General features: G+C 41.4%; 1 protein-coding gene and 1 long non-coding RNA gene across 4 annotated transcripts in view; one reads left to right on the top strand and one right to left on the bottom strand.

Annotated features, from left to right (window-relative positions):
- Positions 1-12,923, top strand: part of LOC308471442 (autocrine proliferation repressor protein A-like) — a 31,725-nt gene extending 18,802 nt beyond the window's left edge. For 2 of the 3 annotated variants that reach the window (XM_080995431.1, XM_080995429.1), the window contains 9 exons: positions 905-1,003; positions 1,137-1,226; positions 3,234-3,363; positions 6,260-6,380; positions 7,115-7,250; positions 9,007-9,095; positions 9,973-10,045; positions 10,933-10,998; positions 12,022-12,923. In XM_080995431.1, coding sequence (XP_080851557.1) covers positions 905-1,003; positions 1,137-1,226; positions 3,234-3,363; positions 6,260-6,380; positions 7,115-7,250; positions 9,007-9,095; positions 9,973-10,045; positions 10,933-10,998; positions 12,022-12,141 — 924 coding nt within the window. In that variant the 3' untranslated portion in view covers positions 12,142-12,923. Of the gene's footprint in view, positions 1-904; positions 1,004-1,136; positions 1,227-3,233; positions 3,364-6,259; positions 6,381-7,114; positions 7,251-9,006; positions 9,096-9,972; positions 10,046-10,700; positions 10,879-10,932; positions 10,999-12,021 lie in introns of those variants that run through there. The other variant, XM_080995430.1, reaches the window with a different exon arrangement.
- LOC308471443 lies at positions 1,220-10,029 on the bottom strand. Its single transcript, XR_013982964.1, has 3 exons — positions 9,915-10,029; positions 6,329-7,245; positions 1,220-1,404 (listed from the first exon to the last, which is right to left on the bottom strand). It is a non-coding gene; the product is annotated as an uncharacterized lncRNA (long non-coding RNA).
- Positions 12,924-13,633: the final 710 nt, after the last annotated feature.

Genomic DNA, 13,633 nt, shown 5'->3' with positions numbered 1-13,633 from the left:
TGAACTGCAGTTGATTTCAATACCTGTCTAGTCAGAGGTAAGATCCATGGAGTTCAAACAAAGGAAGAAACTTTCTCCAAAAAACCTTTGTTGTGTGTGTTAAGGGATGTGGCTATTAAAACCTGTCCATTCCTAACTATAAAAAACCCCAGAAACAGAACAGAAGAAAAAACTAAACAGTGACTATTATTATTATTATTATTATTATTATTATTATTATTATTGCTGTCCATCTGACTGGGTTGCTCCAGCCACTATGGTTGGCTTCCAACAAGTTATAAAACCACAGTAAAATATCAGACATTGAAAACTCCCCTGTACACCTTTCAGATATCTTCTAAAAGTCAGATAGATGTTTATTTTCTTGACATCTAATGGGAGGACATTCCACAGGATGGGTCCGGCTACCAAGAAGGCCTTCTGTCTGGTTCCCTGTAACTTCACTTCTTGCAACGAGGGAACCACCAGAAGCTGGATCTTAGTGTCTGGGCTGAATGATGGGGGATATATAGGGCCGAAGCTGTTTAAAGGCCAGCGTGAACACTTTGAATTGTGCTTTGAAATGTACTGGAAGCCAACACAGATCTTTTACGACGGCCGTTATATGGTCCTGGTGGCCCCTCCCACTCACCAGTCTGGAAGCCACATTCTGGGTTAGTTGTAGTTTCCAAGTTACCAATCAGTGAGATTTATTCATTCTGTTTTTAGAATTACTCATCAGTTGGTGATGAGTACTGTTTCTCACATTAATACACTGTGTGCACCCTCAGTATTTTGCAGATTAGCATGGGGCTCCATTAAGGCTCTGAAGACAAACCTTCTGGTGAGGGCATTGTCATTATGCCATGCCAACAACTAACTCCTTTGAATTCCAGAGGATGTAATCCTTTTCTCTTGTGTACAGGCTGCTGTACGGGCCATGGACACTGTAACAGATTTACTACTGAAAGAATCTGGTGGGATGATGAACATCACAAAGTTCTCTTTGACAGGTGCTTCTAAGGTATGTATGAAGTGCAGGTCTGTGCTCCTTTGACATTTCCTGTACATTGTTTTCTTTTTGCTTCTTCTGCGCTTGCCATTCTCCGGCTCCCAGTGCACCTTTGCAACCTCATTCTTTTCTCTCCTCATGGCAGCGTGGCTGGACTGCCTGGCTTGCGGCAGCCGTGGATGGAAGAGTTGTGTCCTTTACTCCACTTGTATATGATCTTTTGAATATCATTGAGGTGAGAATCCAGTTTCTTCACAGTAGGGAAGAGTAGAGAACGGCATAGTTCTTCCTAATAACATGCCAATAGTATTGACTTCAGATGCAGAGATTATGCTACCCTGGGCAACTTCACTGTTCGTTCATGTATATACCACCTTTTCAATAAAATGTTCTGTGGGGGGAATGGGGGTCTCCTGAAAAGAAAAATAAATAAAATAAAAATAAAATGTCCAAGGATGCTCACAAAGCAGCATTAAAACACAAGAAAAACCAATGCAGTCCCTTACATTTGATAGGCTGTGCACGATACCCTTCACAACCTCTAACTCAGCTGCAGGCTGAAGCTTATAGAGATCTTGAAGACTACACACACACACACACACACACACACACACTATTTATAAGGAATGTACCCTACCTGTCTAATAAAAAGCCCCTAATGTGGCCCTGAACTAGATTTATAGATAAGTATAAATATAGATAAATACAAGACAATCAGAATATTTTCCCAAAGAACTGGGGGTTCAAAAACAGCAAAATGCAGCTTTCTCCCAAATCTGGAAAAATTAAAATATATTTACTAGAAGGCTAAGAGACAGAGAGAGAGAGAGAGAACCATACACCTGAGGAAGGGTACTCCACATTCTCAGCACGGTGCATCGCTATTGAAAAGGCCCTGTCCTGTGTCCTCATCAACCACACTGCTGAAGACAAAGGGACAGCAAGTAAGGCCTTCAATAATTTTAGGAGATGGGCAGACTCATGAGTGAAGACTGTCCCTCAAATCATCTGACCCCAAACATTGCTTCATGAACTCAGACAACAGGTTACTGAGCGAGGGGAGGAAGAAAACTTTCCACAATAGCCACGATTGTGGAATTAGAAAATTAAATTCCACAATCCTGGCTATTATGCAGGGTGACCTGGGTGGTTTCAAGAATTAGAGCAACAGGGATTGTGTACAATCCAACAATAGTAAGAATGGCTACACAATAAATGTAAGGGAGATGCCATGTAGACAAAGCTGAGTACGATGACCAGCAGGTTAGGTACAAACAGTGCTATTTTTCTAGAAAAAGAGATGCTGAAATTCACCATGAATGCCTCCTTTGGTCTCTTAAAATGGCAGTGGCATCCACTTGAGAGCCCTGGGTACAAATATCCACATTAAGATGTCATACTGAAATTTTCTGAATATTCTGGCCTATCAGTGGGATGGAAAGAGGTAGTTGTCAACTTAACCCAAATAAATAACCAGAAAGCCATGAGATAAACTAATATAGAGATTTGCTGGGGCTCATCCAGACTTCCTTTTGTGCCATTTTTCTAGGTACAGGTGCAGTCTTTAAAGCACCATGTGCAAGCACTTTTCTTCCTTCTTTTTTTGCCCCAAACTTCCCTGGGAAAACCCTTTTTTTACTACTGAATTGAAGCAAACGCCAATCCACAGAAACCCCAAATTGCTGTTTGTCCTGATTCAGCATTAAAGAGTGGGTTTTCGTGGGGGGGGGGGGGAAGTGCTCAGGCACTGCGCTTTATAGCATGGACCTATGACTAGAAAGCACAAGGCAAAAGGTAAGTGTGGATGAGCTCTTGGTCACTAGATACATAAAAAGTCTCCGAGCCATTTGTAGCATATTTAAAAGCGTACGTAAAATACATTAAAATATAAACACATTTACACAACATAAAATGCATAAAGTATACATGGAACAACCCCTCCATAACAGTGATAGAAATGTTAGGGAGCCCATATACAGCAAACAAAATTTTAGTACACTAAAAGAGGGTAAGCTTTTACATAGCACCTCAAAGATATCAGTAGAAGTTTCAGGTAGACCTCATAATGAATGTTGCTGCTATAATGTAATTGCATGTCTTGTTTGGAATTTTATCAGCTTGGCCCTGCTAGATCTCGTGACTGTCCTCCATTTGATAGGACTTCAAGTTCTTAAGATATGACATGTGCTATGTGTGAAGTCATAGGTGTACACAGAACTCACTTCTGTCTGTTTTGCTGTAGAACTTGCACCATCAGTACCGAGCATACTGTGGCTGGTCATATACCATGGAGCCTGAATATGATCTGAATTTAACTCGGCAGATAGACACTACACGATTCGAGAATCTAAATTCATATGTTGATCCTTATGGTGAGCAGTTCTTACCTTCTCAGACTTTTCTGATAAATGAAGCGCTAGGAGAAGAATCGCTACTCATTGGTGGGGAAAACATCCCCAGGGAAAAGGAGGTCATCATGCAGGGAGTTAAGGAGCAGATTTTCCCCATTCCTAAAAATGCCTGTATGCATCATAAAGGAATAGTCATAGGCCAGGCTCCCATGGATTGCTGACATGGCCATAGATGAGAAAGGACCAGATTAATGGGGGCCAATGGATGGTTTCATAGAGGGAAGTAGAAAAGGGTACTGATTGATCCATTGCTGCTTGTCTAATGGAATGAGCTGCCTTGTCCCCCCCTTGTGTGCTATTCCAGGGGTTATCCCAACCCCCATGAACCAATTTGGGGCAAATGAGAGAAGGAGAAGGGGAGAAGTCACATTCTTCTAGTGGATTTGCTCGGCTGTCTGCTGGTAGGACTGGAAAGCCAAACTGATGATTGCTTGAGGTATTCAGTCTGTGCAGATCTGGGGAACCCTCCTATTGCTTCCTTGATGACCTGAGGAACATAATACCAAAGATGCAAATGGCCAAACAGCATATATGCTACAGAATGGCTTCCTTTTCAACATTGCTTTGCTCTATGGTTTCAGTCATATTTTTGTTCCATCCTGCTAGGGAAGAATGAAGTTAGCAATGTCCCGTCTGTTCTGTATCTATAAAACCAGAGCCAATTCTGTTCTTTTGCAAGTCAGATTCCACCAAATACATAATTATTTCTTTTGTTGTCTACTATGGTGAATTTTTTTCATATTTTTGTTGTAATTATTGTCACTATTGCTACATGATTTCACACCATTTATTTCAGTGTATTCTATGCTTTTCCTGATAGAGTGCCTGTTATGGTCAATTAAGACCACAGTCTTTCACACTTTTAAAGTATCTAAATGTTCTTAGTGGGTCGCCATTCTTCCTTCCTTCAGAGTAAATGAAGCAGCTAATGGCCCATCAATTAGTGGTCCCCCTGCAGGGTCCCAATATTAGCCATCCAGCTTTCAGAGGGGGTGGGAAGAGAAATGTTAAAATTAAATGGGAAAGATAAATCATGAAGCTGAAGACATTGTGCAGATTCTTCTCCCTTACTCACATTCAACACTCCCCACCCCTCAGCCATAGCTGTCAACTTACAGATTTGAAAATAAGGGACCAGCAGCCAAAATAAGGGACCTGCAGCCTCACCTGTTCCAGGCACTCCAATCTTCCTGTCCTCCTGCAGTCTGGTCAAACTCATGCTGGTAGCTTCGAGAACACTGTCCAACCAACTTTGTAACCAGAGGTTCAACTGAATAGAATCTGAATCACATGCACCACAAGGCCTATGCAGCCTCAACTTAAGATGGCTCTCCAGCCTGGCTTTGCACTGCAAAGTTTGCAGCAGCATGTGCAACAAAATGGCGTCCAGCATTCAAAACCCCCCTCAGCTTGCATTAACTAGCCACACACAAGGCATGCAAGCTCCACCCCCCAGTCGTTCTTAGACTTCTTATTGGGTTAGCAACACAGCCAAGCAACACAGTTGGAGCCTCCCTCCTCCCTGGCCGGCAGGGAGGGAGGGAGGGAGAGGAGCTGCTTCCTTTGAAATTTAAGGGACATCATTTAAGGGACATCCATCAATAAGGGACATGGCGCTGGAATAAGGGACTGTCCCTTCAAATAAGGGACACTTGACAGCTATGCCCTCAGCCACAAACCTCTGCCAACCTCTTCTTCCCACCCTTGGACCCATCTTACTTTCCAAGCAGGCAAACATGGAAATGGCTGCCTACAAGATGGTCCAGATCTGCATTCAGATGTGACCCACACACTTCCTACAGCCCATTCAGATGAAACCCCCACATCTCCCACACACCCGTATTCACTGACAGTATTCTAAGCAGAAACCACCAACATGCCAAATACAGTACCAAGTGCAGGGGAAAGGGAAGAGTCCATCCTTCTGCTGACTTTTGAAGGTTGCCACCAGCCTCACCAAGAGGAAATCAGACATGATCAGTGCTATTTTTCAGGAGGTACTCAAGGGTACACAGTACCAGCACCCCCCTCTTTGTTAAAAAGTGTGATATGTACTGTAACAACTTCATGGTGAGTACCGGCATCTATTTTTCTAGGGGGGAAAGCACTGAATGTGATGGACAAACGCTGGTGACACCCACCCTACCTTTTGGGGAGAGGGGAACAGTGGAGGGATGGGACACATTATTTGGAAGGAGGTTGGCTTCTTTAGGGCTAGATCCATTATTTTGTCATTCAACTATGCAATCAAACTGTTCACTGATTAGAGCCTTTTGCATACTTTCCTTCAGCATGCCCCCCAAGCTTTCAGCATCCCCCCTTTGTCCCCTTCCCCTTCCTTCTCTATCCTTCTTCCTGCATCATTCAGCTACTAGCATCATTAAACTACAGCAATCACGGTGGGGTTTTTTGTTCTTTTTTTTTTGCAGTTAAGAGGTATACAAATTTAGTTAAACAGTTAAAATAAATACATAAAGAAAGAATCAAACTGTGCAAAGGAAGTATCAAACTTATTAATTTTAATTGGGAAACAAACAATATACCAATTGCATTCACTTGACTGATTTAGGTTTCAGACCTCAGGGTATAGGGCGGTATATAAATTCAATAAGTAATAAAGAAGCCAAACAGACATACGAACTGCAGCAATTTCCACACCTTCCACATCTCTGTATCCTGTCCCCTGAACATATACACCTGTTTAGGGCTTTGTGGTCCTTACTCTGTTCCTATTATTTCCCATTATTCCTGTGCAATCCTGTTATCTTTTTATGATGATTTATGATAAAACAAGTAGTAATTACTTGAGAATTGCATGTTTTGCCCATTACTATAACATTTATTTTTCCATCCCCAGCATATAATGAGCGATACTTAAACAAGTTTGTGTACATAATCATTGCAACAGGAGATGAAATTTTCTTACCTGATTATAGCCGAAATTTCTTTCCTCAGCTAGCAGCAAAAAAATATTTCCGGTAAGTTCATACTGGAAAAAATACCAAATTCTCTTTTTTAGATGAAGGGCAGAACCCATCCCGGTTGTTAGTTAGGCAACAGATAGTTTGAACTCCAGATTCGTAGTTTTGGGTGAAGAGAGATAATCTGAACTGAGGATTTATAGCTGATTCTGCCCTCTGTGGTGTGGGATCCTGATCAAATGGACACCAAGCAATCCGTGCTGTGCAAAGCCAGTTTCTGCTATAAGATTTTAGAACCATTAAGAGAAGATGAAAGGCAATTTTGAAACAAATACAATGGGAGTGTTTAAAAATAATCTCTACTGCTCTAAAACATTTCATTTGTTTTAACCCTCAGTAATACCTAGCTCCTCAGAGTTTTGTTTGTGAGTAGGAGATCTATTTTGCCTTCTTCCCTCTGCTTCCCCCTATTTTAAAAATCACATTTTACAAGACCATGTATTGTGTACGAACTTTTCTTAGTACCGTATATAATAAAATTGTAAAATTGTCATCATGCTGCAGTTTGTAGAAGTCACGCTAGTCTTCTTTCATCAGGCCTTCTTTTTCTATATGCTGAGCAATTTTGTCTTCAATAGGGTCCCCGCCTGTTTTTCTTATATATTTCTCTCTATGTGTGTTTTCTTTTCAATGAGGGAAAACTCAGGAAGCTGTGATTAGATTGAACATGTCATCTTTGTCTATTGCAAGGAAGATATTTCTTTTTCAGAAACCTCTCTTTTATCCTGCAGGGCCATTCCAAACACTTTCCATGCGATTTCATTACGCCCACTGATTAGATTATCTATCTTGGACACGAGTATAGCCTTTTATCTCGCCACCATGCAGAATCTGAGTATGCCCCAAGTTTCTTGGAACCTGACTGAGGTAAGAAAAAAATGATACTGTGTTACTGAATAACAGAAATAATTCAGGCATAATGCTTGTCTTATCACTTACATCAAGCCAGGAGCAATTAAGGAATCCTTAATTAATGGAAATTATAATGAAGTGTGATCCTTTACTAAGGACACTCAGTTGAGCTCAAGTTTCCTAGGAAGTTATCAGTATTTTAAACAGGCTGTTATGATTATAGGAAAATCAGTCTTGATTAATGTTGTCCTTTAACAACTGATTGGAACTGATTTAAATAATTATGACATTTGTCTGTTTTCAGAGTGTGGTTGGTTCACCTTGAGCTTTGCTAGTGAATATCAGAAAGTTGTGACATTTTCTTCTGGCCTCCTATCATTTTATTTTTTAATTACTGTATCAGGATATGTGGTTCAGTAAATGTAGTGTGCATATGCCCTTGGAAGCAAAGCACAAAGAAAAATTCCAGGGTCTTAATTTATTTGAAAGGTGTGGGTTGACTTTATGCAGGCTGTGGCCTGAGACAGTCTTTTTTTCACACAAGCCAACTGAATCAATAACTGCTGTCAAATTGAATATCCTTTGAAATCTTTGGAAGGGCCATAGCGCTGTGGTAGCGCATTTGCTCTGCAGGCAAAAGGTATTTGGTTCAATCTCTGGCATCCCCACATATGGCTAGGAGAGAATTCTACCTGAAATCACCTGAGAGCTGCAGCCAATCAGTGTAGACAATACTCAGCTAGATGGACCAATGGTCTGACTCTCAGAACCACAGAACTGTAGAGTTGGAAGGGACCCTAAGGGCCATCTTGTCCAACCCCCAGCAAGGAGGGGCTCTTGGGGGTGGCAGCCACACAAGACATTTCCTGCTGTGATTGATGGATTCCCATTAGCAACACATTGGAAAGTAAAACACACACACACACACACACACACACACACACACACACACACTTCTTTTTATTGCATTTTAACTATTTGCTTCAAATTAAAGCAATAGATTTCACTCAAACTTTACTGCCAGGTACAAGGTGAGCACAAACACACAGTCCCATGACTCCAAGGCAAGCAAAGATATAAGGAGTCTCTCCTGACACCCATTCTGACTGCCGGCTCCTGGCCAGGATCCCTATTTTGCAGGGACAGTCCAGGATTTACAGAAGCCATCCCAGTTTCTGATTTGATCCTAGACTGTCCTGCTTTTCCTTAGGACATCCCTATTTTCTTCAGAGAAATGTTGGAGGGTATGGAGTTGCACGACCCCTCAGCCAAAGAGCTAAGAAACTATACAACCTTTAGAAGACATCTGAAGGCAGCCCTGTATAGGGAAGTTTTTGAATGTTTAATTATGTTTTTATATATGTTGGAAGCCGCCCCGAGTAGCTGGGGCAACCCAGTCAGATGGGCGGGGTATAAATATAATAATTAATAATAAAATAGAATAGGCCATCCCTATTTTCACTGGAGAAATGTTGGAGGGTATGGGATTCCCCCCCAACGCCCCCCAAAAAAACTCCTTTTCCAAACTGATAAAGGCAAAGGGACATCAGTAGCCATCAGGAGAAAGCAAGATACTCATATTTTGACTCCTGGCACCCTGCTTTGTGGATTTGAACTGAAAATTTTGTTGCCATGTAGAGAAGTGCCTGCTCAAGGAATAAGTCAGCTTCTTATACTCCTATAAGAAGTACTGTCTCCTGCAGACAGTAATAGCAATGGATAATAGCTTGAGGAGCACTTGATTTTTCTGTCCCATTCTCTCTCTTTCTAGACAGAAACCAAAGGTGTTATCTATCTATATACAGATCAGGTGCCTTCAGCAATTAAATGTTTCTTTGCTGACACTGGGAACTCTCAAAGGTAGGATTATTTAAGAAATAGTGTATATAATGTATTGATGCATAAAATGATATAAAAACATACAATGTTGATATAAACATACAGATAAGTAAGGATGGACAAATCTGTTAATTTTGGGTCACTTAGTTTCTGTTTTGTACAAATCTTATATTCAATTCTACTGCAATTTGCAATTAATTTTTTGCCAGCATTTTAATGCATATTTCTTCTAAAAAAAACACATTCTTAACATGCAATTTTGACAAATGTACCTGTGCATTTATATGCACACCTCACCCTAATACATGCATTTCTGTGCACATTGCTGTGCTTGAGAACTGCATTGCAAACTGCATGGACGTGTGCATCTTGAAGGATGTCTATGTTTCGGTTTCCACATTATTTTTCAAAGTGTGGAACATGTAGGATCAGCTTTAAATCCCTACAAAGAAGCCATTGGGGGTGTTCTCTGCCTTGCAATATTTTCTCTCTGGCAAAAAAAGAAAAGAAAGCATTGCAATATTTTCTTTCTGGCAAAAAAAGAAAAGAAAGCAATCTGAGTGCTCTTTCTGTCAGTGAACAGCGCCACAAAAAAATATAGTTTTTATTCTTTGCCAGAAATCCTTTTGCATGTTTTCAAACCTGCTAACCAAGGTTCAGAAGGGAATTCTCTGGGTGGGTTACTATGCTCTGGAACCTTTGGGATCAGGTTGACAATGTTAAAGGACCATCATAATGGTGAGTTGTCTTGCATAGTAAATAAACAGATTTTTTTATTTTCTATCAACAGAATTATCCCTTGTGCAGCAATAAGATGTTGCATTCTTGGTGGTACTTAACTCAAAAAAGTAGCTTCTTCAGTGTTCACCATTCCTCCTCTTTCCTATATAAATCACAGGCGAGACTTCAGGTGGTCCACGAGTGCTGGTTTACGAATCATACCTTGGTTTCCCTGTGCGGCTGAGAAAGTGGTAAGAGGGTTTGTGATTTAGGATTTCTCAATTTCTTCACACAGCTGAAGAGGCCAAGTCTCCCCACTCCAAACACACACACACAAAACTGGGCTTCTGTTGTAGAGATATTGAATTTCCTTATATCTGCAAATTTGCTAAATGCTGGGGTCCCCCACCCCAGGATAGTGCATTCATTTCAGACAATTGTGAGGTGTGTTGCACAGGATCCTCTGGTTACTATTAGTGATTGGCTGCCCAAGAATGCCCATTGCTCTTGCTTTCCCCTTGGATGAGCAGAGGTTCATGTGCAACAGTCTGGAGAGACCCTGCTGTAACACAAATAGGATTCCTTCATTATCTGAGTTAGCTGGAACGTGGTCTTTCCCATGGGGGAGTCCATGGGATGGTTTCATTTCAAAGCCCAACAGAGCCAATTTCCATCTAGCATTGCCCAGGGAGATATGAGGAAAATAACATTTTCTTTATACCTCACTACTAAAAACATCCATATACATCCCAAGGGCCATATAGAAAGTCTTCAGAGCCACATTTAGTCCCTGGGCCTGAGGCTCCTCTTCGCTGGTGTGACATGTTTGTAATGCTGGTTTGAGAGCCTGCTCTGTGTAACAAAATGGGACAAGTTTCTATCTATTCGAAACTTGAAATGATTAAGGTTCTCCTGGAAGAAAAGTGGGATCACCCTCCGCCCCATCCTGCCCACTGAGCACTGGCTCCATAGCTGTTCCTCTGTTGTCTTTCCTTGGAACAGTGGAACCAGGAACCTCACCTCACCTCACTCTTCTCCAGATTCATATTAATGAACGTTCTAGAATTTCTTAAGTGCAATGTGATGCAAGAACTCCTGTTCACTTCTCAGTGCCTTCTTCTATCTCATCTCTTTGCAGGAAAATGGTGTTTATATGGCAGAAATGAGCAAGCCACTATTGGGATGGAGAGGCTTTTTTATTGAGGTAAATATCAGCTCCATGGATTCTAGTATTTGATCCTCATTCTCTCTCTCTCTCTCTCTCTCTCTCTCTCACACACACACACACACACACAATCTGGATGTACTGAGCACCAGAACTGATGGAATGTCATGTACGGACATTAGTACTAGACTGTTAAAGAAGGAATCAGGATAGACATCGTTGGTTTATGATTTCAGATCACACATTGTCCACACCATTCCAGTACCAAATCTTCATCACCAACCCAAAAAAAGGTTGGCATTTGCAGCTTTTTCATTAAGTATGGCTTAGATGAAGCACTGCTAAAGCAGAGTGATTGTCTTCAGGGGCTATAAGCGGGAAATAGTTTTCCAAACCCCTGTCCAGGCATTAAACTTACTGGATGGTGTAATCAAGCCATGGTTTCTTCTGCTTCATTCCTACATTTCTTGTAGCATGGAGAAAACAATACTGGTCTACATCACGTACCAGCTCAGCTATTGGTTCCATCCCTTTCAAAATCAAGAATAATGGATATTTCTTTTCCCTGTTTGCATGTAAAAGATAAAAATCGTCTTTGTAATTTTTTTAACAGTTTGGAGAGCTTTCTCATTTTGTTTCTGACAGTTTGAATGTTCACCTCAGGATTCAGATGAAGCTGTTATACAGCTTGTGTTTAGTGAGAAATTCTTTAGGTGCTATAAAACTATCTAGAAGACTCAAGGCAAAAACTGGAAGTACCAAATGCTTAGCTTGTCATTCAGTCTAGTTCACTCATTTTATCCTTCTAAGAATGATCCATCAACTTCTGATTACCATGCCTGAAAGCTGGGTATTCATATATTACTTGAAACCAAGAGACAGAAAACTGCTGTGCAGCCAGCCACTTGAGAAAGCATGAAGTACTCTGCCCTAAGGCACTGATGTAAATGTAAGGCATAATAATTATTTCTTAGATATGCCTGTGCTATAAACTTTCAATGCAGCCTCCATGCCATTTTTTGCAATGGAACATACTGAGAAGAACTGCCATTTCTTTTCCAGGTAACTTTCCCAGGACCTGAGAACAAGCCACATGTTTTCACTTCGGAGGTTCACATTATCCCAGATACTTATCCATGTAAAGACTGCCAGGGAGAGGAGTGCTATGGAACACTGGTGTGACATCCACCAGTGATGCTGTGGCTCCTGCTGGGGAAGACATGAGATGCACCTAGAAAAACGTGCAGAGGAGCAAGTGGGCAGAGAAAAAACCTTGTACAGAGAATACACAGGTTCAACCTCAGCTAAACTGAAATAGGTGTGGGATGGGGAATGTAATATCATGGGGCAGGTGAGAATGTCAGTCACAATCAGGAGACCTAAAGGACTAGCTATGGTGGCAATAGGAAATGGGTAGGAGGGTGGATGAATGAGAAATACAGGGCATGGATGGAAGGGCTTGGCTCTGCAGAATTCTGAACAAGTAATGCAGCAAAAGAAAGTGTGCCTTTGTAATCCCCAAATCTCTGGATCACAAGAAAGAAAAGCACTATCTTCTGTTAATCTTCACTGAAATTCTGTACAAGTATTGGAGCATTTAGTGCAGATTTAATTCACAACTCCTTAGCATGGATTTAAGATAGTTTAACTTCATAGACTTCAATGGGAACAAATAGCCTCTAATCTAAGTAATTGATTATAACTGGATTGTAAATCATTATGTAAAGTGACTGAATTTAAATTCCATGTGAGTCAGAGAACAAATGAGTGGCTTCTTTGGCTAGCTGTTATCTCTTCATTTTAGATTCCCTTCTGATGAATGGGGATAATAATAAAGTTGACTATATTTTTGTGGCAGAAGTGAAGCCACCTGCTGGGGATTTCATTGCCTGATCATTTCTTGCTGTTTTCTGTTTGTTTTCTGTTTGTTAACAAATAAAGGTTTTTCTGGCATTCCTACCATATTGCATTGGGTGACAATATCTTGTGTTCTGAAGTTGCATGCCTATTACAAGCAATGTCCTGCTGGAATGCATGATTTGCCAGACAGCTTAGCAAGTTTGCAATTAGAATCTCCACAGCATGGGAATACAGAACATGAAAGCAGGTCTACAAGCCAAAGGCCAGGTGGAACAACTCTGTCTTACAGGCCCTGTGGAAAGAAATCAGATCCTGCAGGGCCCTGGTCTCATGAGGCAGAGCGTTCCTCCAGGCCGGAGCCAGAGTTGAAAAGGCCCTGGCTCTGGTTGAAGCCAATCTAACTTCCTTAGGGCCCGGGACCACTAGGGTGTTGCTATTTATGGACCTTGAGGCTCTCCGTGGGGCATACCGAGAGAGGCGGTCCGGTAGATACGAGGGTCCTAGGCCGTGAAGGGCTTTAAAGGTCAAAAGCAGCACCTGAAATCTGACCCTGTACTGTACAGGGCACAGAAATGTTTATATAGTTCAATCCTTCTGATGGGATCTGAATGCATGAATGGAGCAGGCCCCCTGAGACATCATTTACACAAGTTATATGGGAAAGGGTTGTCTGAAATTCCTTACTGTAGCATAGAATGGACATAGATACCTTGTTTGTGACCCTGAAATTGTATACACACGACCTACACTAAACATCCTTTCTTCCTTTTCCATTGAATTGTGCGAGGATTTACTTGGCAGCTGCAGCTCACAA

This window comes from Podarcis pityusensis, assembly GCF_964106645.2.
Source record: "Podarcis pityusensis genome assembly, chromosome: 2".
Classification (NCBI taxonomy): Eukaryota; Metazoa; Chordata; class Lepidosauria; order Squamata; family Lacertidae; genus Podarcis; species Podarcis pityusensis.
Note: the sequence above shows the minus strand (reverse complement) of the source record. Positions and strands in the feature narration are given on the sequence as shown.